This window comes from Rhopilema esculentum, chromosome 15 (genome assembly GCF_057945365.1).
Source record: "Rhopilema esculentum isolate cy_ngs chromosome 15, ASM5794536v1, whole genome shotgun sequence".
NCBI classification, from domain to species: Eukaryota; Metazoa; Cnidaria; class Scyphozoa; order Rhizostomeae; family Rhizostomatidae; genus Rhopilema; species Rhopilema esculentum.
The window spans coordinates 6,004,188-6,028,879 of record NC_142829.1 but is presented as its reverse complement, the minus strand read 5'-3'; the positions used below and the strand labels follow the sequence as shown (position 1 = coordinate 6,028,879).

General features: G+C 35.7%; 2 protein-coding genes across 4 annotated transcripts in view; one reads left to right on the top strand and one right to left on the bottom strand.

The window, feature by feature from the left end:
• Positions 1-2,687: 2,687 nt before the first annotated feature.
• On the top strand, positions 2,688-9,177 carry LOC135685685 (GATOR1 complex protein NPRL3). 3 transcript variants are annotated; one of them, XM_089112760.1, is made up of 3 exons: positions 2,688-2,713; positions 5,545-6,191; positions 7,525-9,177. In XM_089112760.1, exons 2-3 carry the CDS (start codon positions 5,674-5,676, stop codon positions 8,630-8,632), a joined length of 1,626 nt encoding a protein of 541 aa, XP_088968886.1. In that variant the 5' UTR covers positions 2,688-2,713; positions 5,545-5,673; the 3' UTR covers positions 8,633-9,177. The 3 variants fall into 3 exon arrangements, with proteins under 3 accessions (XP_088968886.1, XP_088968885.1, XP_065057761.1); XM_089112759.1 differs by lacking the exon at positions 2,688-2,713 and adding an exon at positions 2,936-4,656; XM_065201689.2 differs by lacking the exon at positions 2,688-2,713 and having other exon boundaries at positions 2,936-6,191.
• Positions 9,178-9,205: 28 nt separating this feature from the next.
• Positions 9,206-24,692, bottom strand: part of LOC135685680 (mitogen-activated protein kinase kinase kinase 15) — a 28,034-nt gene continuing 12,547 nt past the window's right edge. Inside the window, exons 17-39 of the mRNA XM_065201682.2 lie at positions 24,558-24,685; positions 23,898-24,001; positions 23,355-23,388; positions 23,140-23,244; positions 22,817-22,878; positions 22,283-22,348; positions 21,847-21,944; positions 20,997-21,065; positions 20,543-20,610; positions 19,984-20,122; positions 19,674-19,751; positions 19,092-19,257; positions 18,463-18,522; positions 18,239-18,317; positions 17,074-17,153; positions 16,120-16,228; positions 15,599-15,776; positions 14,926-15,018; positions 14,121-14,161; positions 13,554-13,639; positions 12,226-12,302; positions 11,385-11,470; positions 9,206-10,058 (exon numbers count right to left, since the gene is read on the bottom strand). Coding sequence (XP_065057754.2) covers positions 11,404-11,470; positions 12,226-12,302; positions 13,554-13,639; positions 14,121-14,161; positions 14,926-15,018; positions 15,599-15,776; positions 16,120-16,228; positions 17,074-17,153; positions 18,239-18,317; positions 18,463-18,522; positions 19,092-19,257; positions 19,674-19,751; positions 19,984-20,122; positions 20,543-20,610; positions 20,997-21,065; positions 21,847-21,944; positions 22,283-22,348; positions 22,817-22,878; positions 23,140-23,244; positions 23,355-23,388; positions 23,898-24,001; positions 24,558-24,685 — 1,987 coding nt within the window. The 3' untranslated portion in view covers positions 9,206-10,058; positions 11,385-11,403. The remainder of the gene's footprint in view (positions 10,059-11,384; positions 11,471-12,225; positions 12,303-13,553; positions 13,640-14,120; positions 14,162-14,925; positions 15,019-15,598; positions 15,777-16,119; positions 16,229-17,073; positions 17,154-18,238; positions 18,318-18,462; positions 18,523-19,091; positions 19,258-19,673; positions 19,752-19,983; positions 20,123-20,542; positions 20,611-20,996; positions 21,066-21,846; positions 21,945-22,282; positions 22,349-22,816; positions 22,879-23,139; positions 23,245-23,354; positions 23,389-23,897; positions 24,002-24,557; positions 24,686-24,692) is intronic.

Below are 24,692 nucleotides of genomic sequence, written 5' to 3'. Positions count from 1 at the left end.
TGTTAGAATCCAAACTTGATTCATTTTTATAATTTTGAGTCCTTGCTAGCTCATCAGCCAATCCACCAGGTAGAGCATTTCGGGGCTTATGATCAGTATGATCAATACGGTTTCAAACAAGCACCCAGGTGTAAAGGAGCATACTGATCATAAGCCCCGAAATGCTCTACCTGGTGGATTGGCTGATGAGCTAGCAAGGACTCAAAATTATAAAAAAGACAACATGTATGTATATGTTATATATAGCAGTAAAGTATATCTATACTGACACACGCCCCTTTCAAGTTGGGCACCCTATTCTAACAACAAACTGGATCCAAGATCTCCTATAGACACAAGATTTTGTGAGAGGGCCCAATGTGATCTGGTTGAGGTTGGTATTACACTGTTTTTTCTTAGTTTTAGCTGTGCTTGTCCTTTTTTATGGTTTAAAACAAACATTTTGGCCAATATCATGCATGGAATGGCAATGAAATCTGTATTTTGACAAATTTTGCGTAAAATGAATCAAGTTTGGATTCTAACAGGGGGCGTTGCAACCGACTGCCCCATTTTACGGCGCTGGGAGAACATGACTCTCCCATTGAAAATATAGTGATTTTGGCCAATATCATGCATGGAATGGCAATGAAATCTGTGTTTTGACAAATTTTGCGTAAAATGAATCAAGTTTGGATTCTAACAGGGGGTGTTGCAACCGACTGCCCCATATTACGGCGCTGGGAGAACCATTACCAAAACACACGAAGAAGACGCATATATTGGTTGAAATTTTGCAACAAGTATCGTAATTATGTGGCAGGCTAATAAATTTGCTACTGTTGCTTTTATTTTGAAAGGTTTTACGTGTTTTATAAAGTACTTCTCCATCTTACTGCACTGAAGTCATATATTCGCGCGAATGTGTTAGTAAGACGCGCGGATGAACCTCATATTCGTGGAGGAAACAAAAGAAAGATGGGCCTAAATGAGCTAGAGTGTCGAAGATAGATTTTTTGAAAGTTTTAAGGAGTAAATCGATAAAACTCTGGGAGATATTTCATTTGATAGACTTTATTTCGAAGATCTATCGTTAAATGTAGTGGAAAAAGACTAAAACACGCGTTTAAAGCCTTTTCTGATGACTTCCCCATTTTACGGCAACAGTCACTTCTCCATATTACCGCTGCCCTATATTACGGCGCTCCGCACCACGGCGGTTGAGTTTTTCTGCACCGTACTTTGAGCTTTTGCCCCACTCTACCATTGTTTTGTTCAAGGAGGCTATAAATGATAACGAGACTAACACGTGAATCGTCATGAAAACAATAGTAAACAATCAGCACTTTATCAACACGTGAAGCAAAATGGTAGAAACCATTCATTTATCTGTACCGAAGGGCAGATAATCTATATCATTTGTCTACATGCTCTGTATTGACCAGGGGTAAGGCAGGGGTGGCTGACAGGGAGAAAAAATTGGTCATAGGAGTCTGGAATCGCCCTCCAAACCCGAAATGGTTCACAAGCTAATACTGTTAGATAATATGAAAACAGAAGTGATTTGTGGACATGAAATTGAGCTCTTGTATAAAAAAATTCTTTAACATTAACTGTATTTTTAACTCAACTTCAAACTTCTTTTGCAAAATTTAAGAAAAATTTACAACACCAAAAATTCAAGTGCTGGACAAGAGCAACTGCAACAACGGGAATTCGAGAACCACTAAGGACACTGTTTTTTTCAACAATTGTGCGGTGGCAAACTGGTCTGCCGTGAGAAATCTTCTGATGTACCGTGAGAAATCTTCAATTTCACGTCATTGGTCTAAAGAGAGACCCAGGTTTAACACTGAGTGAATAAAAATATTTTGCTTTATTCTTTAAACACTTTTTTCTTTGTGTTAATATAGCTATTCAGATAGCTATTCAGGACACTTCGATGAGATCGAATTTAAATTGTGCAAAGGCCATGAAGTTTCATTTTTTAACATATTTTCGATGAGAAATGCGCCGTGGATCTAAAGGTTGAAGAATACTGGCACGGAAGGGAAGACCGGCACGGTGTTTTATCCCATGCACATTTCCACACGCCAGGTGTACCGCGAAGTGTACGGGCATGAGAGCGAAGAAAAGTTGTGGAAGATCAAAAGCCAGCGGTCAAGAGATACAAGAGATACAAAAGCAGCAATTCTTTCAAGTGAGCTTCACAGAGTTTCTTTAAGAGTTTGTTGGTTCGCATTTGACAACTTGGAACGCTACAGCCGTCTATTTCAAAACCCATTCGAAAGCAAAAAGATGAAGGCTATCTCAAGTCCTTGACAGAGAAGAACAACCTTTCCTATCAAGAGATATTTGAGTTAATTCAAAGCGACACTATTTGTAAATAGACAGTTCACTTAAACAATCGCTTATATGCTGTTGCTGTTGTTTTTGTTCGATAATCGATTTTGCTGCATGACACGTGACGTCTACATACCAGCATTGCATCAGACATCAGATCAGACGTTGTACTTTGTGCCGGGTGCATGTACATTGCATCAGATATTTTTCTATCGCTTCCCTGATTGGCCAGGAACATGAAATACATTTCTGTTAACCATATTTAGTAAAGACATTATTTTCCTAATTTTAACCTTTGCCCCTAGATATATATATCGTGTAGCGTAGTTGTCGAAATCATTTGCTGTTTTGGACGAGACGTGTCTTCATTCGAGTTCTTCTGCTCAAGGTCGTAAGTTAATTCTACTTATTATTTAGAACTCACGCGTTTATGATAGATCAAACTAGTGATTTAACATATTACTATCCTTGATATCGAAGCGAGAACCAATGTCTTCTACTCTAGTGTCTCTAATAGAAGGGGGAGGTAATAGAAGGGGAGGTAATAGAAGGGGGGTTGTTCATTCCGGCCAATTTTCAATAGAAGGGGGGTGCTAATAGAAGGGGGTGTTCATGTCGACCAGTTTTCAATAGAAGGGGGGTGCTAATAGAAGGGGGTGTTCATGTCGACCGGTTTTCAATAGAAGGGCGTTGCTAATAGAAGGGGGTGTTCAGGTTGGCTAATTTTCAATAAAATGTCAGCAAATTTCAATAGCAAAGGGGAGCTAATAGAAGGAGTGGATGTGGGTAAATCTTTTTAATTTAAAGGCAATGGAATTAGTAGGATGGTGACACTGGTTACTTGATAATGGATAGATGGTTAGAGATGAAGATAGACAAACATAACAAGGGGAATTATTGACAAGTGAAAATTGCGGGTTCTGGTCATGACAGATTTGTAAAATTTAATAGAAAGGGGGTGTTAATAAGCGACGAGGGAGGGTAAATTCTTCTGAAATTAATACACGGGGGGCGCGTCTATTAGAGACACTAGAGTTACTAAAAGTTTTTGGCTTGATTGGTTGAGGGATTGGAAATGAAACTGACACATCTCAAGATTAACTAAAGGGGATCGCAGTTCACGAGGATGCGAATAGTGTATTCCTCATTAAAATTTATACAGATGCAGTTACAAATAAAAAGCAAGATCGCTTTTGTCACATAGAATTTGAGCCTTGTTGTGTATTTTGATGTGCCAGTAGTCGAAATGTTCATTAGTTTCATCAAGATGGATTTAGTTTGACTGGAGACAAAACTGAGTTGATGTAGCATGTCAGAGAGAGAGATAGATGAGATTCCCAGAATGCCAAGGGCACTTATAGAAAGGTTAACAAAGATAACACGTTTATAGGCAGGGCTCAGTTCCTTGATAAGATCACTGTATTTCTTAGCTTTTCGAGTACTGTTTTCGTCGATGTTGCTTTCGAACCCAACAGTAAGCTCTATCATGTGAAGGGTTTGAGCTTCTGTTACGAAGACAAGATCTGGTTGACAGGAGTCGCCTGTGATAAAAGAAGGTGATTAAGGCAGGTCCGCGAGAAGTGAGCTGTTTCTCGGTGTTGAAAAGGTTTTTGCCGGATAGACGGTTTAACAGAAGCAAGAGGCCTGCATCTTAGTTTCGTGTTTTGGGTTTTTGATCTAAAACTTATTAGTGAGTAAGTTTTAATTATATGTAGAAAACAACCCGATTTCAGTTATATAGAAAATAATATAGTTATATAGAGTTTCAGTTATATAGAGAACAAAGTTTTCAGTAGATGATTTGAAAAATTGCTTTGAAAAAAGCAAGGATTTTGAAATATGTTAATAAAGCTTTTCATCTGACACCCTTAAAGGTATAAAACGTCAGAACGAAAATTGTACGCTAGGAAATATATACACCTAATTGTGGATCGAAATAGATGAAATATATAAACAAACAGAAACGCTAGCACATGAATGTTGAGGTTGCCGAATCAGTGCTGTTTGCCTATTAATGTTTTCAGTTGACAATTTGAGAGGGTAATATCGCCAATTTATAATTATCTAAAAAATTTGTATTTTCACTTCAATTTTTCTAAAAGTCATATAATTCTATGCCTAGACGATTAGCAAAAAAATGGTCTACCGGGTAATTCAAGATAATATTTTTTCAACTTTCTTACAAGAAGACTGTCTTACAAAAGAACAATTGCGATTTGAAATAACACGACTCAAGCTCAAACTACGTGATTATTTCAGTAATAATCATTAAGTGCCGTTACAACACAGATAAATGGATATAACGCAAAATTTACTGAAATATCACCACACCAGGTCAGTTTTGAATAAATTTCCATTCTGAAAAATCTTCGCATCTAGAAGCAAAAGTGAACAAAAATATAGCTTGAAAGTTTCATTTTTCAATGCAATTTAAATTTTTTAAAACTTAGCTGCTGCAAAAACGATAGTGTATCCATTAGATTATTTTTGATTTTTACTACGATTTCGCAAATAAATGGAATACAGAGTTACATATCTTCGTCATCCTTCGTCAGGTTGTATAAATTTGTATAAAGTAAGTTCAAGTGATCTTATTTTTTGCAATATAAATATCTATGATTTGTTTCTGATGTTCTTTGGTTCAACAGGAAAGGGGATGTTCTCAAAAATATTTTTCATATTAAAAACTCTTACTGACTATCTGCAATTTTTCTAAAGGCTGATTTCCACGAGGCGAAATTCGCTTCGAAATTGTCTTTGATTTCCACGAGACTGCGAATTCGCTGCGAAGTTATATAATAATTTCCTCCAAAACTCAACTTTAAGGCGCCTATTTTAAGAACTGCACGCATGACGAGTGTTCCAAGATTGTTTTCTTACAAATCAAGCAAATTTACCATGCTTTGACTGGTTATTAGGTGCTGCGAAATATTCCGCCGAGAAAAAGTAGAACTCTTTTCTACTTTCTTGCGAATTCGCTGCGAAATCAAAAATCAAAACTGCGCATGCCTTGATGCCTTCATCAGCGATTTCGCCGCGAATTCGCTGCGAAATTCGCCTCGTAGAAATCAGCAGTAATGGGAGAGCGTTCTTTAAAGTGCTTAGGGTATCGATTTCAGGTCCTCTAATAGCTATGGGCAGAGAATAGAGATGGTTTTAATGTCTTTGTTGCGAAGTTCAGACTTTGCTATTTGGGAATCTGACCTTCGAAATCAATTCCAGGAAAAATCCCTAGTCGAAAACGAGTGCAAAAGTCAAAACGAGACCAGTGGCCTGACTGAAGCCACAGTTTCAAGTGGAAACGAAGACAAAATCAACAGACAAAATGCTCGTAAGCAAATTCGCAAGCCTATGATTGTGGAAAAGAAAATGCATCAATCAAACGACCCTCTAAATATCCTTCTTGTAGTTGCTGGCAGTAGAGGCTACAGACTGCTTTTTAGATACCCTTACCAAGATACCGAAGTCGAAGATGATACTGGAACAATATTAGTCACTGGTCGAAATCCTTTTGGCGTTGATAGAAGTTTTAAACAAACTGAAAGCCGATCAGATGCAATTTTGAAAGATGGAAAACTATTTGGCTATCCAGATGATATCTTAGCCAATATTTTGGCACCGACATCGAGTCTTTGTGAAACGAATTTTGAGCTCAAGATCGACGAGGCTCTGTTCGTGGGGCATCCAGTGCTTGTGCAAAGACCCAATGGATTCAATGTGGGGAAAGAAAAGGACCCAGAAGATGATGTTCTGTTGAAGATTTTTAACATTGTTCTTGTTGTTAGAACAGGATGCAGTCAGTCCGTTATTGGATGCTACCAGATGTTGTGTAAGATGCTGGTGAATGCAATAAGGCATGAAGAGAATAGGTATGTATCAAGAGCCAATAGTGAACTTCCATAGTTTTCATATTAAAATCAGTTCTGTTTGAGCATGATCTTGAAAATCAAAATTTTAGTTCTTTATACCCACTTTACTTTTCTTCAAGAGTTTGAGTTATGAAGCATTCAATGCACTCGAATCTTTCAAAACAGTGATGTGAAATCAACCAAGATAAATTTCTATGATTTACAGTGGTATCCCCACCTAATGATTAATATAACCCATTTCAAACAACTTACTTAAAATCTAGGGAACTTGTATTGATAGAAGACATAGGTCAACAGTGATGAAATTTTATTTGAAATGTAACATGATTTGAGTACACTGATGAATGATTCTTGAAAAAACAATGTAAGATGGTAGTGAATTGTGCCTAGTGAATTGAAAATAGCTTCTGTTTTGCTAGATCTCATAGAAATTTGCCAAAATTGAATCTGTGCAAAGACGAGCTACAAAAATGATCCATGGAACAAAGAACCTATTAGAATTCCACAGAGAGTATCTTGAAAGATAAACTACGGTTGAATGAACATAAGGAAACAACTTATACGATCAGGGTATAATACCAGGCCACATTACGTATTCAGCGTAAGAGCAGAAAAGCGTGTTCATAGCATGACTAAGCAAGTCAAAACATGATAATAGTAAATGTCTTGTCAGAACCTAAATTATCCCGAACGTCTTAAGGCTGTCAATTTACGAATTTTAGCATTTCGACCCTTAAGAGAAGATATGATTCAAGTATATCTAAATGGAAAGGATGATGTTGACATCACTCAGTTATTCAGCTTAGATCAAAGATAATTTCACCACATGTGGACATTAATTGAAACTAGTAAAATCTGGCTCAAGGTTAAACATTCAGAAGAACTTTTTCAAAGAGAGATGCATTAGTACCTGGAATAGTTTGCTGAAAAAAGTAGTCCAGACGCAAAATTTGAACATCTTTAAGAACAGGCTTGATAAGCATTGAAAAGACCAGAAATCGAAACTGGAATTTTTTGTTGAAAGTGCATTTTTTAAATAGGAAACTAACTGCATCCTTCCTTAGGACACAAAAAACTTTGAAAAAAGTACCTCTACCTAGGCTGCTGGGACATTTTAAAAGCTAATAAAGTTGAGAAATATCTTGCAGCACCTTAATGGCTGAAACTAACTATATCTATTTAAAATAATTACAAGTATATATGAAAAATCATGCTTTGTTGCAAGTTTCTATAAAGCTGAAGTCTGTATCTTTTTTCTATAGAAACTGCTCAAATAAATCAAAAGAAAGCACTGGTTTTCGATGTTAATCCAACATCTATGCATTTTTTGCAGGTCCAGGTACTTAACAAAAGAAAGAGGATTGATTGTGGCAATTCAAGATGAAGTTAGTGGAATGCCGGAAGACTGTCATCAATCACAATTCGAGGTTGTTCTAAGCAAAAGCAAATTAGCCAAAGATCTGAAGCTGATCTTTGATGAGTTGTGCACCACTGGGATAATAAATGTCTATATTAACAAATGGATAAATGTTAGCTTTTGTTTACCTCATAAAGTACATGAAAATGAAGAAGGACAGCTAAGAATTGATCCAGGATTGCTGAGTACATATGTCTCAAGAATAAGGCCTTATCACACAATTTTGCTTCTTGATGATGAAAGAAACTTGCTGAATACCCTTCCAGATGATTGTGCTCCAACTCTTAAAAGGGTTATAAAAATGTGCAGTTTGAAGAAAAGCTTTCAAACATTGTCACAAGATGCAGATATATCATTATCACAAATATTTAATGTTGTGTCCCATTTGGTGTACTGGGGTAAAGCAATGGTTATTTATCCACTTGCGGAGAATAATGTTTACATGATTGTCAAAGATACACCAGCTAACATTGACTCAAAGGTTGCAAGAAAATTTGAAAGGGAGTTTCAGAGAAAATCAAGTCTTGAATTGGTTTCTATTCTTGCAAGATTTTCTTTTCCAACAACACTTGGTGAATATAAAAATCCAATTGATTCTATTCACCAACAGAGAGAGCATTTGATGATTGTCACCTGGCTTTTGAAACAACAGCTTCTTAAGCAATTACATACCTATGTTTATTTTATGCCTCCTGACGATATTGAGGCAAACATTTTAACTCATTCTGGTACCAGTTTTGAGCTAAATGAATTAGCAGGTCCAGAAATTACATCTAAGGAGATCTGGCATACCCTTACTAACCAAGAAAAAGCTGGCATTTTAAGCATGCAGCAATATGTTGAGGCTGAGGATATTGACTTGTTTTTACAAATCTGTCCATATTTTAAAGGCCAGCATCATCTAGAGGAAATCATGTATTATGAGAACATGCGTCGATCAGAACTGGTGACATTAATTGACAAATTTAGGAGCATATTGGTAACAACACAGCATGAAGATCCTGCTACAGCCTACAAAGCCTAAAACCTAATATTTAAAAGTTCATTAATAACAGAAATATTTATTTTTAACCAAATTATCTTGCATGCAAGGAAGGTGTTATTGGTTAAAGGTGCTAATTAACACAAGGTAGAGATGTATGTGTTAACACCCTCATTTATGGTATGGCTTTCTTAGTAACCTAAAGAAAGCCAGAAAGTCAATTTGTATTTGTAAACAAGCAGTAATAGAGCTGTCATGTCATATGGAAGATACTGCTTATCCTTAGAAACCTGGATGTGACTGATGACATTGGACTCTGGTTGCGATTTGGTTGGCATATCCACCCTTGCTTTGAGGATTGAGCTTTGAATCTGCTTTTCAACTCTTAAAAAAAGTAGGATTATGTTCTATAATCCAGCAAATCACAACTCTTTTTAAAAAGCAATGCATTCTGTTGTTTATGGCCTTCTGTACTCAGCTTTTATATGGATGAACAAAACTTGTGTTTTGAATATGTAGAAACTTATGTGGGACTGCAAGAATTTAATGAAACAACATTTTGGAGATTGTGGTTTTGTAATTTCTGCACTTTCACTGCTCAGAAAATCGTATCAGAAAAAGTTATTCTCTTATTCTCGTTATTATTTTTATGTTGATGTATTTCATTAATACGTACATCACATAAATATATATTTCATTTCTATGCTTAAGGAACAGCAAAAATTATAAAATAATGTTTACACAAGCCTTAAAAATGTACCTTGAATATAAATAAAATGTTTCCTACTTTACAGAATTAAAATTGAAACTGAATAAATTTTAATATGTTCATAAATTTGTTCAAAGAATTATAGCACAGTTCCAATCCACTCTGTCTTGCAATTAAAATACATCCTAAAGTTGTGCATTTACATCATAAAGTTGTGCATTTAACATAAAAAACTAGCTCAAATTTACCTGTATTTACAACTGTTTTAAACCAGCCATTGTCAAGCTTAATTTAGCAATACAGCTTCTGTAATTTCAATTTGTTGTTGAGAGCTTATTATTCAATTTTTGGGTTATTCACTTGCAAATATTTTGTGGCAGAAAATTGAGGCGGGGATAAACGTATTCCAGGAGTGACCAAATCCTTATCACTTGACTAGAAATTTAAATAATTAGCTAGCAGTGAGGCAGATCACATTACTTATGTCTGAAATTATGTTGGCATAGCACAAGCTGATTTAGCATGAAACCACTCCGGTGTTGTTGGAGATTTCCGTTTAACTATGATCAAATATTTGGAGTATTGTTCTCAAACTGTGACTGTGATACAAAATTTAGCTCAAATAATGAAGTGAACAAAACAATTTGAATAAATAGAGGGGATTACAGCAATCTTTTAAAAAATGTATGTAAAGTAGCTACCACATTCTGTATAAACCAAAAATTCAACTTGTTGCATGTGTCTTTATTGGTAATAGTGCTGAGTAGAGAAAAATTGAAATATTTGAATATAAAAACAGTTTGCAATTGACATTTGATTGAATAATTGATCTAATTGGAAAAAATTCTTCTTAAAAAATAGAAATTACAAAATTCAAAATTAGAATATTAAGCAAATGACTAGTATCAGGCCTGGCGATTTGAGGAAAGCTGAAGCTCTTGCCCTCCCCCCTCCATGCTTCCCTCAAATGCTCAAGAGGAGCTACAGATTGCTTTCCTAAACTGTTCAAAACAAGCAAATTGCTCTTGCCCTCCCCCCTCCATGCTTCCCTCAAATGCTCAAGAGGAGCTACAGATTGCTTTCTTAAACTGTTCAAAACAAGCAAATTGCTCTTGCCTTCCCCCCTCCAGCTTCCCTCAAATGCTCAAGAGGATTGCTCTCCTAAACTGCTCAAAACAAGCAAATTGCTCTCCTTGAAAGCAATCTTTCCTTTATTCCTTTTGATGTATATATCTGTGAATAGATCACATGGAAATTACTAGGAGGGTTGTTTGCTACTCCTCTGCTTAAAGTCTTATGGCCAGGCCTGCTAGTAGCCTGTTTTTTTGTATAATATAATTTTTTTTACAAAAACGAGGTACTTAAGACTATACTCTACAAACTACTGGACTACATAACAAGGATGATGACCCCGGGAAGCAAGAAACCACCACTATCCCAAAGGTCATTACTTAAAACACTAAACTAACTTACTGACAAATATGATTAAATACGATTAAATAAAGATACATACTAGAATCTGTTCCACATTGGATGTTGGGCCAGCACAGACGACAATGCTGTGACGTAGAGGCCCCGGTAGAAAGTACACCACTGACAACCACAGTCACTGCAACTGTCCTCCCCCAAAAGCCCCCACCATCCAAAAACCCTGCACCTGTGCTGTCACAATATTACAGATTCGATGGATGGGCTGTCAATCACATTTAAGTCGCCATACATCCAATGTGAAACAGACTTACAAAAATTTTAAGAGAAAACAAAGAGGAGTGGCACTTGACATAAGTAGCCTGTTTTATTCAAGGAATATAATTATCTGATTGTTTACTTCAATTGACTCTTAAAATGAGGTCAATACTTCACGAATACACTGATAACAAAATAGTGATCATTCTATGATTTTCAAGTTTACATCTTGATTTCTTAAAGCTGTAAAAAATTGAAGTTAAAAAAGGGAACCTGATTTCTACAAAATATTTTGTGCAATCAGTACTGAAAGCTATTGTAATAGGAATAAAATTTTATTGGAAACATTACCAGTATATTGATTGTGAAACAGGTTTTGATAAAACTATCAATACAAACCATGTATGCCTTAAAAATCTCAAACAGAAGTGGGACTTGAGCGAAGTTTGAGGATAGCACTCCAAATTCTACTTCTTGGGCCAATGCTGCAATAAGAAATTAACAGAACTTGTGATTCTGAGCTGTCTGTCTGCTTAAAATATTAGCAAGAAAATGTATTTTGCTACAGAATACAAAAAGAAAACTTAATCAACATGGTTTCTTCAAATGTAATAACAGGCAAAACCTTACATCACAAACACGTTTCTTGTAATTACGGCTTTTGAAAGAATGAAAATTTAACTTAAAGTATTTTAAAACTGCTTTCATCAAAAACAGTCATCATTGCCCAAAACATTGACCAACAAATGTGGTCATAACAAATCTAACTTTTGCCTTCAATGAACAATCTTTGTCAGAAATAAAACTCAACATGCTTTTCATTAAATTAAAAGCGATCGAAAAATTTTCAAAAATTGGTGATGAGAGTACTTTGTATACAACAATTTCGGGTCCATTTTGAATAAACAAGAACATAACTTTGAGGTAATCTTGGAAGGAAATTAACCTAACGGTTTCCGAAACTTTTTCACCAGATTCTCATTTCAAAAGGGGCGCACAATTTCCTCAACTCGTTAAGGGAGGGGCAACTGTTCCTAGTTGCCCCCCTTAAATCCGCCACTACTCTTGCTTGCAGACATTGTTTTGAAAAACAGGTAACTCCTGATATTTGATGAATGACAAAAAGAAATTCATTGTAAGCAAACCCAAGCCAACTGAACCTAAGTGTACTTAAACACAATTTGGCATTTCTAGCTCCTGCTCAAAGAATAAATTTCAGCATAACACGAAATTAACTCACCTAAGGCCAACATCTTTTAGATCTTCAAATGAGAAGTTGCAAACTACATCATTATAAGTGCAATGATGATTTGCAAACTGCAACGCAAAATATATAGAGCTTATCGATTTTATCTGAACACCTGTGTAGCCTAATGCACATTGATTGCAGAAGGCTAGAGAGTTTTCCCAACCCTACCAACCTGTACTATCCAACCTCTCAGATTTATTGTTAAAAAGGGAATAGGGAACTGTGATGCATTTCCGATGGTTGTAAACAGTACAGAAACCCCCCCCCCACCGGGGGAACTCCCATTAAGGCCTGACAGGGGGGTCCAGTCCGTTGAGGGTCTTACCAAATGGCTACCAAATGGCCCATTTTCGATAATAACTGAACTGCTCAGTTTAGCTTGCGATTTGTTATAGATAATGAACAAGATTTATCTTTCCCGAAACAACAACAATCAATTATGAAGAAAGTTGTCAAAAAAGGACCAGGAGAGCACAAAGAAATGGATGCTAGCAAGGATATATTTTCGGTTTTATGCTATCGTTTGAGGGGTTTTGTCAAAAAGTACTACCATTTGAGGGTAATTTTCTAAAATTTTAGCGTTGGCTCTCTTTGACCCTGACCGGACTCCCTTGTCAGGCCATAATGGGAGTACCCCCCACCCCCCACTGGGGTAAAACCACAACTGACGGACACATTCCAAAGATCAATACATTTAAAAAAAAGGACAACATCAAGCAGTATTGTAATGATAAGAAAAGATTAAGAAGGGTAATTTTAAAATAACTCTCTTAAACCAAAAGCAAAAAGTTGAAAAACTACTTTCTTGGCATAAACTCAATTTTCTACACCCTAACTTCCCAACTGTGGACAAATAATTCTGTCTCAAATTGTTCCTCCTGTGGTGTTAGCCTTATTACCTCGTTACTTCATAACCTCAAGACAACTGACATCTCACTATTACAGACAATAATTGTGGTTCTACAAGCATCTGATGTTAAGAGCACTGTAAACTCAAGTCCAAACGCTTTTAGGAACGGTGAGAAACATTCCCAGAAAGACCTCAAATTACTCTGTGTTAAGACACATTAATTTTGGCTTCTGTGGTAATTTTTACATATTGTTTCTTAAACACTGTAAAGACGATGTGAAAATTAGAGAATATCATGCAGCCCTAACTCACTTTAAGCAATAATCAAAGCCAAAATAGGGTATAACAAAGACACTGCAATACAAGCACAAATGAAAGAACAGGCAATCGTTGTAGGACAGCTGTTCACAGAATAGATCTGAAAAATCAAACAAAGCACTAGAAAAAACGTCCCTTTAAAATTTCATACCTTAGTTATTTCAGAGTTTGGTATTCCTGAATCCTGAAGAAAACTTTCTAACTTCAGATCACCAATCTGATCATTAATCTTTAAACCTGAGGAAATACTGAATGATAAATTATGCTGTGACAACAAACAGCAAGCATCGTTATCTAATTTCTATCGTAAACTGAGAAAGAGACATTAACTCATAGTAGTCCTAATGAGCATGATTCTTTTTGCATTCATTTATTGCAATCCTTAGCCATCATTGGTACGTGTTTACAATAGCATTAGCCCTTAAATTCTTGATTAAACCATCCCCTCCAATAAGCCTCCCCCTCCAGAGGATGTTGATTTTGCTGCACTGCCCAAATTTTTAGTAAACTATTTCAACCCAAAAAATAAAACAATAAATTAAACTTTTTATTTCAAAATAAGTGTCCAAGATGTATATTGCTTGTAGCTTTGATTCTTGATAAACAATTTTTATATCTCTACATAAATTTCTGATTTCTTCTTTCAAGAAATCTCACTTTGAAAAAGGAACACAAAATTATGAATGGAAAAAGAGCCAATGCACCAAAACGCACTTACCAGCTAGTGATCTTCGTCTTTCTCTAACTTTTGTGTTAGATCTAAAACCAGAAACATCCCAATGAATACAGCACATATTTTAGACAAAGTATAATAGACAGTGATATAATAGACAAAGACTTGTACGTCTAGACCTCCTTTGCCATCTGCTAATTTAGAAAAATACCTAAACTCCTCAGTAAGATGACCACTTCTCGCATTCCAAGCTACCTTACTTAATACTTCTAAACATCTGAGGTTTCAAATTGCAACATTTAGCTCTTTGTGCAATCAGCTGCTCATTTTTCGGCGAGGTTACCCAGTAAGAAGACCATTATCCACAGAATGTTGAGTCATTTTAGCTTAATTTCCTCTGTAAGATGCTTGATTTCCTCTGCTTAATTTCCTCATGGCTGCCCTCTATTACTTTCGAAACCTTCACCTATCCTACCCATTCTCAAATACGAAGACTAAACTCTCCATACTACCAAAGATCCATAATCAAAACAACCCTGCCATTTAAATCAACCCCCACCCACCCACATCATTTCTACTACACAATCTCTTCGCTAATACCAACTCCAACAGAATTGAAAAACTTTGTCAGGGAATGACATAAAGTTCTAGAAAATATCTTGTAAATTATGATCTCTCATGTTTAGGCCATTAAGTAACATGCTGTATTGATCAAGCTAAGAAGATATGTGCACAATTGGGACTTCATTGGGATTTAATTTTACATTGGGCGATTAAGAAGGCTTAACAATACGAAAAGCAAGTACCAATAAAAAAAACAGGCACAGGCTGAGTATATAGGTAAACTCACTTATAAGAATCTATAAGGCTTTTGTGAGAGCCAATATTTTGAGTGAGGACTCTCTTTAATGTCTCCTGAACATCGATAAGCTCATTCATCAACCTGCAAAAAATGCATAGTCAACAATAAGAAACCATGCAAAATGACAATTCAGCTATTAATTCAAAATGGTAATTAATTCAAAAGACTGTCAACGCTTTTATGTCATCATGTGCAAAGTCATTTTTTCAATATATTTTCGAAATATTTGACAATCTTATGTTTTTTATATATGTGGGATCTGTAGTTCTACCTTAGAATATGTTGCTTATGTTGCTTTTATTGTTGTTTCTGTACTCTTAAATGAACAAGACTTGGTAAATCTATTCAATATCTTGAATGGTTATCAAATCGTTTTGTTGAAGAAACCTGTTACACTGAAGGATATTAAGCAAAACATTGTTTAAAGGCACTATGTTCCCTTCAGTCAACCATTCAGAGCTAACAACAGGCTCTGCAGCACGTTTATGACTGATAAAATGGTTGAGAATTAAAGTTACATTGCCGAATAGATACGTAACAATAGGTCTATTGTGTAGTCCAACCAATGGGAAAATGAAATGGTCAGCGAAATGTGTCAGGACATAGTGCCTTTAAGCTTGCTAGGATGCATACAAAAATGAAAGATCTGCACACAACTTACCCAATATTTTCCTGAGATAATTTTTCAATTTTAGCCAAAAGTGCGGGTCTGTCATCAGTCACCTTGTCAGCAAATGTTACTGTCTTAACTTCTATTTCTGTATCCTGACTGTTGTTGGTTGAAATATTGTATTCACTTTCATCGATGGAGCTGATTGATTTCAAGTTGTCTCTCATTTCTGTGGAATACAAGAGGTATTTGTGGTCTAAAAAAACTAAAAAATACAGCCGAGCAAAGTTCTCTTAATTTGTGGATGATATGTGACTAGGAAAAAGCCTCTCAACTAATTGTTGCTTCAAAGATTCCTGCATGAAACTAAGTAATTTACCCTTTGATATTAAGAAATTCCTACTCGGGTTGACAAAGGACAAATTTAAGAGAACGCATAATCTGAATAAAATTTCAATAATGGTCTCTGGGTGATGGTTCGCGTTATATCTACCATGAAATTCGACATACGAAGCAATACCCCTGTCAGGTAGATGAAAACAGACCTCAGAGGTTCTTAGATTTTAGTTTACCTCTTGTTAAGTGCTCCAAGGTTTTTGAAACCGCCATTCGAACCATGTTGTCAACAGCAAACATCCAATGAGGTAGAACCTTTTTGTGCTTACTTATAACTTCTGACACCTGCAAATGTTATTATTAGGATGAAAATATCGTTCAATTGATGTTCGACAAGCCTTAAGACTCAGAAAGTCCCGTAATTAATGATGAAAAGGTAAGTTTTTAGACAGAGACCATCACGAACAGTTGATTTTAAAAAGTTTTTGTAATCGCCAGATTCCTGGAAAGGCCACTTTCCTGTAAATGCTAGTTATTTCAAATTTAATCCAGCAACAAACGACACGCTCACCAACACTGCTTATTTCAAACAAACTAGCCTTTAATGCAAAGGTGCAAAATCTGATTTAGACAAACCTTAAAAAATCTAGAAAAAATTCACATGCAAAAGAAGCAATAAGTTAAGTTAAGTTAAGAAGTTAAGCAAAGCAAATAATAAGTTAAGCAAAGGTAAGTTAGCTGTGTACTTCTAGATGACGCAGTACCACAAAGAAAGGTAATTTAGGCAGCTGTAAAATGTCCCATATATATATCTTAAACTACAAACTCTAATCAAAGCTCACAGCTAAGCATTAGACTTTTGGTTTTCCACTTCTAGAGAAACTGAACTGGTAGGCTAAACATGAATGTCTTGAGCCCATTGATATCAATTAAGCAATCGTAGAAAATAACTACACCTGATGATGCAAAGCATTCGACAACAAAGTCTCGTTTCTCTTAAAACTGAAAATTCAAAGAAGGGCATCTACGACCAATGCAATTTCAATGAATTGCAAAATTGTCGAGTTCCCTAGTGAAAAACAAATCATTCTTACAGATCAGTCTTGATTTTAATTTTGACTAGATTGGCGATTGAACAGCCAGATGGGTCTAAACACGTTGGAACATGAGAAACCACAAATGCTACTCACTGCTTCATTAAACATGTGAAGAGCAATTTGAATTTCTTGGTAAATTTTTGGGTGGTTTCCGTGTGCATTCTCGATTGGCTCTGCAAAAAAGTGAGAAATTATTCAACTAGACAAAACCAACTAGGCAAGCAATCGTAACATTTTAAGAAATAAAACAGAAACAAAATATATATCCTAAAATTGGCATTCAATTTTAAAATGAATTTTGCTCGCAGACTTCTAAAAGAAACTTTGAAGCTTGTGTATACTTATCAAAGTAAACATTTATTGTAGATTTTCTTAATTTTGATACGCAAAATCTGAATTACTTCAAGTTGAGCGTAGAAATAAAGTGTTTTAGCAGGCAAATTATAGATTTTTTCAGAACTGAGTTTCATTGTAATAGTTTTAAAGGTTAATTGTCTATACAAAAATCATGCAATTAATAACTTTGTTTCTTATTACCAAAGACAGCCTGTAATTGTTGTACAGAAAATGTTTTGAAAAGGGGAAAGTTGCTGTCAGTCTAACCATAAATCTTTTTTTATACACGTAAATGTGTAGGGTTCTGTCGCTGAACCTCCTTTAATAAACGATAAGAGAGCAAACAAGATAGTGTCGTAACACTACAAACTAGTCTCACGATCTTCAAGATTGAGAACTGTAATCCAACCTTGTGTTTTAAATCATTAAAGGCTTTATAATCGCTTGCTGCTAAAGTGCTTTAAGTTTTGCGTTAGTTGATTTTTAGTCATGTTTAGAATAAACGAAGTGTCTTCGTGTGTTCGAACCTGTATTGCATAAGTTAGACATTGGCTATGTGTACCTAGAAGTATTTGTATTTGTTGCTACCTAGCATCCGAAGGTAGTTTTTTAGGACACTGAGAAGCTATGCTTATCGAGCAGTGTCCTGGTCCTTCCTCTCGATGTGACCACACCTCGTGATTCCTACGCCTTGAATTACAGAGAGCTGGCGACTCTCCCCATTCTGGGTGAAAGTTTGGTCATGCCAGAGACTCGAAACACGAACCCTTGGGTCTTTAGTCAGCGCCTCTAGCAACTGAGCCATCCTCGCACATACCCAGAAGTCATAAATGCTCCAGCACACGTCTAGTTCTGGTAAGAATAAAACATCAAAATTCATAGCTTTAAACCCAGTCATGTAAATAGCAAAGCTTAAACATACCAAGATACTTTTCGACTTGAACATCCTCCTTCTCTTCAATAAATTCCTTCACACAGTTTACAAGTACTTTCAAATCGCTCTAAAAGATAGCAAAATGACATGTGACACATTCGATCGAATGCCATATTGAATAAACATAGCACTTGATGATTAAACAAGCATCCACATACGAAGAAAAAGGGATATAAAGAGGTGAAAAATAAGAAAAATAAAATGATACGTACAATTTGTAGAACAGATACGCTACTCATGTGCTCCAGCTTTGTCACCCAGCCATAACAGATCTACAAAATAAACCAAGGTATCAGCAATTTGAAAGCACAATCAATGTGTCTGTAGTAATAGTGAGCCTAAAAACACCATAATTGCCACAAATGAAGGGATATTGCACCTACTAGTCTACTTACATTGCAAACGAAGTTTAAAAACATAAAAGGGTGCAATGCCAGTTCAGAAAAATATTCTCCATAGATACTAAGAAAGAGGTTAAAACAATCTTAATAAAGCAAGAGAACTTTGGGATGCCTCTTTTGATGAATGTGTAATTCATTCGACACTCATTCGATCTTACTGTGTTCAATTTTCTTTATTTCTCATCGACCGTTATCAAAATAAGTCTTAATATTAAAACCTTAATTAAAACTATTTTGTCAGGATGTGGTTAAATATATTGCAAAGACGATGAAAATCATTTGATAGATTGGGAATGCATACTTGAAAATGATTCTTTTGTCCTAACTGAATTCTACTGAAATAAGGTATGTTCCATAAGCAATCGTAATAAAACATACCATTGTTTCTTATTGTAGCTGTCAATGAACGATAATCAACTTTATTATGACGTCTTAAGTACCTGTTCCATTTTTTCATTCATGACGTCGATAACCAACTTCCGCCTTTCGCTCTCTTGCTTTACCTGGAAAAACACATCCCTCCCACCTTGCTTTGCGTGGGAACCATCCAACGAGTTTGTTGAACTGGTTGGTGAAAGAGATCCAGCGGATGACAAAGATTCGTCACTTTAAACGAAAAGAAGTTGATTTTGAATAGGAAAAAAACGATTGTTGAAGAAGGAAATGCGATCATAGAATTTCGGATACTACGGGTTTGTCTCAGCAACTTTGTGCAAGGTTGTAGATAGGTAGTAGGCCGGGAAATCCATTTGCAGACACAAACTGACTTGTATTATCAAGGCTGCCCGAGGCGGCAGTATTTGGTACCTTCACGGTACCTTAATCACGTCCATTTTCAAACAGAAAGCTGATCAACCATGCCCATTATCTTCATTAGGACACTGCAGCTAGTCACAAATAAACTTTTATAATGAAAAGCATTGTTCAAAATTACACGTTTGTTCGAGCATTGAGGAAGAAGACAAATGAAAGATAAAGTAAGGTAAAAAATGAAAGAAAAATGAAAATATACTAAACTATACCTTTTCCTTGCAGGCAACGTCAAAGACCGAGTCATTCGTTTGGTTTTCGGTTCAACAGCAAAGTTATCATGCACGTGTCTAAAAGTTGTGAGAGTAGAAAAACCTTCTTACGAATAATTTCAACGTATGCATATTATTTCATAACAATAAACGTTGAACGTAAACTGGTGTAAAATCACTCGATGCAATATGCAAAATATAAAAAACGCAGAACATCAAAATTCTTTACGGGTTCAGAGTTCTCAGGAACTAGTCAATCAAAACTTTCATTTCATCGAATATACAAGATACAAGAATAAAAAAGACAAACCCAGTTTCTGACTGAGGTGATCTTGGTGGACTCCCTTGATCGGGGCTCATCATAGGTGCAGCTTGAAAGAAATCTTTTGGAGTGCTTACGTCACTGCTCGTGGTAATTTCAATTCCAGAGTCCGATGTAATTATTGAACCTAAGACAAAACAGTTCTTGCTAAAACTATGATGAAGTAGACTCCGATTAAAGTCACACCAAATGTTGCTTGAAAAGCTGTGGCAGTAAGTCACTGTATAAAGGGTTTGCCTGAGCGGTTTTGCGTATTTGGGTCTAAATTTTACGCGACTGTGACCAGTAGTGTGACTTCCAGCAAAGTGACTATAAGCGGAGAGAGTATAAAGGGAGAGGAAAGACTATACGCAGCTTTTTTCATTTGAGAAACATACTTGTGAAAAATGTAAGCTTTGAAATGTGGCAACAAATACCGAATTTATCGGGATTTTTAGCTGCAAAACAATACAGACACTATTAATAATGGTAGATAAGTCAATACGTCCATGTTATATGAAGTGAAAATATAATGACAAAGTTATATTTCTAAAAAATGATAAAATACCAGATGTACTGTGATTTCCATGTTTCGGAATGACAAGTTTCATATCGCCAAGCCTTCTTCGATCTTTTCTGTTAAAGAAATTGCAATTCATAATATGATCACAGGTTGTAAGCCATTTCATTATAAGTCTTGCGCAGAAATACTTTACTTTTTATTGCAACCGGCAAGCTCTGTTTAAGAACAATGAGTTTACATGACTCAAAGATTTTCTTTCTCAACTGAAACTAATGAATCACAAAAACCTTTCTTCTGTACCAAAAATTAGGATACATAAATTACAATTTTCTTACAAGCAGGTTATACTCATTTCACAATTGCTGTCTCTTTGAAAATGTTTACATTTCAGCTGTTGACAGTTGCATATTTGAATATTTGAAACATTGGAGATCTATAAGATGTTCAGTGATTTTTAATCTAATTTTGAAAAGGAGAGAATGAAAGAGCAGAACCAAACCTTGCAAGAAAAACATGCTTGAGCAGTTCCTCCGCTGCTGCTCTTGGGACTGGATCAGGTTCAAAACATCTAGAAAAACATCCAAGTTATCGAGATTAGTAATCAAAATATTTGAATGTGGTAGTCGTGTCAGGTGGTACCAGGTGTCTGTCAGGTGCCAGGTGGTTCTGGGGGCCCATCTCTACTATTAGCCCCTTAGTTTTATCTATGACCATGAGAACAAAGCAAAACTCAGATTTAGGGATAGTTGGAGGGACCTTCTGTTAGAAGATGGTACCTGATGATGATGAGGTATAAACAGTAAAGGGCAGATCTAACAAATCAGTTCACGAAGGGTTATGAAAAAAATTTTAAGCATTAAAGCTCTTGTATACAAAATTGTTTTAATCTTGAATTCAACAAAATTGAACGTAGTGTTGTCAAAAGGCATTTGAAAAGAACCAGAGTTGGAAATTTAGCGCAGAAAGCCGCGTGTTTGAAAACAACCGTCAGTGCTTTTAAATATATTGAAAAAGAACGTGGAAAGAGAGTTTTTAACACAAACAGACATGGCAACTTTTCCTAAATGAGCCTCTTGCAAACTAAATTTTGACTCTTAGATGGAAAAAATGGGTTCAATCGTTTGCATAAATCTTCCAAATGTTCATCTTAAAATACACTGGGATCCCCTTTCTTCCGACTTTTCGCACGCAACGATGAAAAATCTTGCCAAATAATAAAGAAAGACAAATATGTAACAAAGTCATAGGGATTTTGAGTATTCAGTTGGTTATATTTTCGATTGGGATGTACGCCATATGCTGGACACTTCAAAGCAACAACGTAAAGCAGATAATATAACCTTTCTTACCGCTTCAGGAAATCTTTTGCTCCTTTCGATAACGTTTCAGGAATATCCGGATGGGTTTTGAACATACCAACTTTAAAAATGGCGGCAGCTGGCTCGAGCTAATGATATTAAAACAAAAAGGTCGATTTCAACAAAAGCTATAGATAGTGAGTTTTAACATTTTACGATTGCCAAATGTTATCGTCAGTAAAAGAAAGAATTGTACTGCTCTTATAAGGATGGTACTGTTGAACAAGCGAGTAAATATTAGTCAAAATTACATTCGAGAGGAAAGCTGACAAGTTAGCTTTGTTTTATTGCCATGTCGGGTAACATTTCGAATAAAAGAAAATGATGCGTCCGGTATGGAGAACAAGGTTCATAATCGTCATGGCGTGCAACTTAGAGTTGCAACTTCAAGCCACCTAGTTCTTAAAAGAATATATATAATGCTGACCTCAAAGAAGGGTGGCTTTCCAGTTATCATTTCGATTACGGTGCAACCAACAGACCATATATCTGCCTAAAATTAAAAAATTTCAAAAGCATTTACTTCCAACAATGATAGGGAAAACTTGAGAGAAAACAGAAAATTCTTTCTTATAGCAATTGCCCCAAATTCTATCAACAAACAGGACTGCGAGAGCAATACAGTTTTAAACATTGAAATTGACTGCAAATTTGAGGGTATTTGCAAATTTGAGGGCAAACTTGAGAGTATGATTCGTATTCTTATATAAAGTTACATTTATCGCAATACTTTTACCTCTCAAGTTAATACAGTAGGATACAATGAAGTCGAGTACCGTACGATGCAATGCATCACAACACAGTAGAATACACTGGAATACAATCCTGCAGAAAACTGCTATTGAACATAATAAAGCAGCAAGCATGATAGTACAATACTTGATAGTTTCGATAAAGTAACACATGATAATTTCAATAATACAATTCATAAAACTTTCAATAAGACGATAGATTCAATTACCGGTGGTCCGTAGCCTCTCTGACCGTGGTCAATTACCTCCGGAGCCATAAACTGCATCGTCCCTAAAAGTGGTTTTCAGATATTACAGCCCCTATTCGATAATTTTTCGGTTAACTGGAGGGATTACTCTAATTCTTTGGTCTACGATTGTGCTAGCAGCCTCATGGTAGAACATAGGCCTGACCAAACCTAGGCAGGCGGTGACGGTTATTATGCACTTCCACATTTTGCAACGACTTTAATAAGATAACAAGACTTTAATAAAGGCCTCAGCTAAACAAATGACTTTGCCAATAGTGAAGATTCAAAATACAACTGCATACCTGTGAATGTCTTTGTGACTGGATTGATCCCTGCGAGTCTTTTGCATGTTCCAAAGTCAGAAAGTTTACAAGCACCGCTATACGTATTCACCAACACATTGTCACCTTAAAGGAATGAAAATCAATGATTATGGCGTACTAGTTTTAAAAGAAATGAAAACCAACTCATATGTTCACTTACAAGACAAGATTTAACAAAAAATTTTTTAGCGTACCTTTGATATCTCGATGGACAATTTTCTGGGTATGCTAAAACAGAGAAGGCAAAAAGACACCAATAAGAACTTCAATTTTCAAATCCCGTTTGAACAAATTATTACAAGGAATGTGAGGGATCAATGCCTTCATAACAACACAACTGAAAGAAACAAAGTGCAGGAATACGAGTCAGGTACTGCAAATAAAATGATTAACAGGAACAGAGTCAACCTAAAGTAATCCAAACAACTATCAACTATTCTTCATATCATCTAAAGTTCGAACTTTCAAAGGCTAGATTGAGAATGATTGATTATGAGAGAGAAATATTTTATCTCCGGTAGGAAAAATTCAAATAGTTTGTCTGATTTTCACAGTATTGACGATTCTTTGTTAGATATAGCAAACATGCAGAAAATTGGATTTACAAAATAAAAATACCGAAAACACAAAGTTTGAAAAGCTACATTCCAAAATGAATCAAAAGCTAATATCGCAAATTTTTTGCTTTAATCCTAAAAATGAGAAAAATTTACAAAATTAATGGGGCCAGCACTTACCAAATACTTGACGCCTTCAAGTATTTGCTTCGTATAGAAAGCAACTGTTCCTTCGTTGTTTAATAAAGGACCCCATTTTGATCTGATTAACGATGACAAACTCCCTGCAAAGATGATTTCGTTGATGCTAACTTAAAGCTAGCTGACATATTTGTGGCTTTTCAACAAACATTGCAGTTACTTACTTTCACATTCAAACGACACATTAAAGCTAAGCAGGGTCTTTTGCAATCAAATATGTCATTTTTAGAAGATCTAGCATATGCACCAAACGTGTTTTAAAAGCAATTAAGTTTTCAATTTCTTCTTTTCAACATGATTTGAAGCCTAAAAATCAACGCAATGGTTGACGCTAATTCTGAGGAAAATTGAAGATTTTTGTATTGAAGTCACTCTGATCAACAGAAAATGCTTAGAGATGAAAGCGTACAAACAAATTAAAAAAGCTGCCTCCTTAACCAGTTATGACTCTATAAACATATTCCGGCTGACTTCAAAGTTTTTAACACATATACATCAACAAACTAAGCCTGACAATAATTCTATGTGCCATGAGGCGATTTTTCCAAGTTTTTCATAAAATAAAATCAGTTCAATTGAGTATAATTTCGATAAAAATGAAAAAGAAACTTTCATACGCTATTAAAAAGTATGACTGACCTCCAGGAACTTGCTCCATGAAAATTTTGAAAATTCCATCTTCACTTCTGGACCCAAGATACTCTACTATATTCGGATGTCTGAACTGTCGATGGAGGGATATTTCTTCATGTAACGGTTGGACGTGGCTTTTGG

What these genes read in the sequence shown, in the direction of transcription:
- LOC135685685 (XM_065201689.2), top strand. Translation starts at nt 5,473, where the DNA reads ATGGTTTTAATGTCTTTGTTGCGAAGTTCAGACTTTGCTATTTGGGAA. An exon ending in ATAAGGCATGAAGAGAATAG is followed by an intron (nt 6,192 to 7,524) that starts GTATGTATCAAG and finishes CATTTTTTGCAG; the next exon opens with GTCCAGGTACTTAACAAAAG.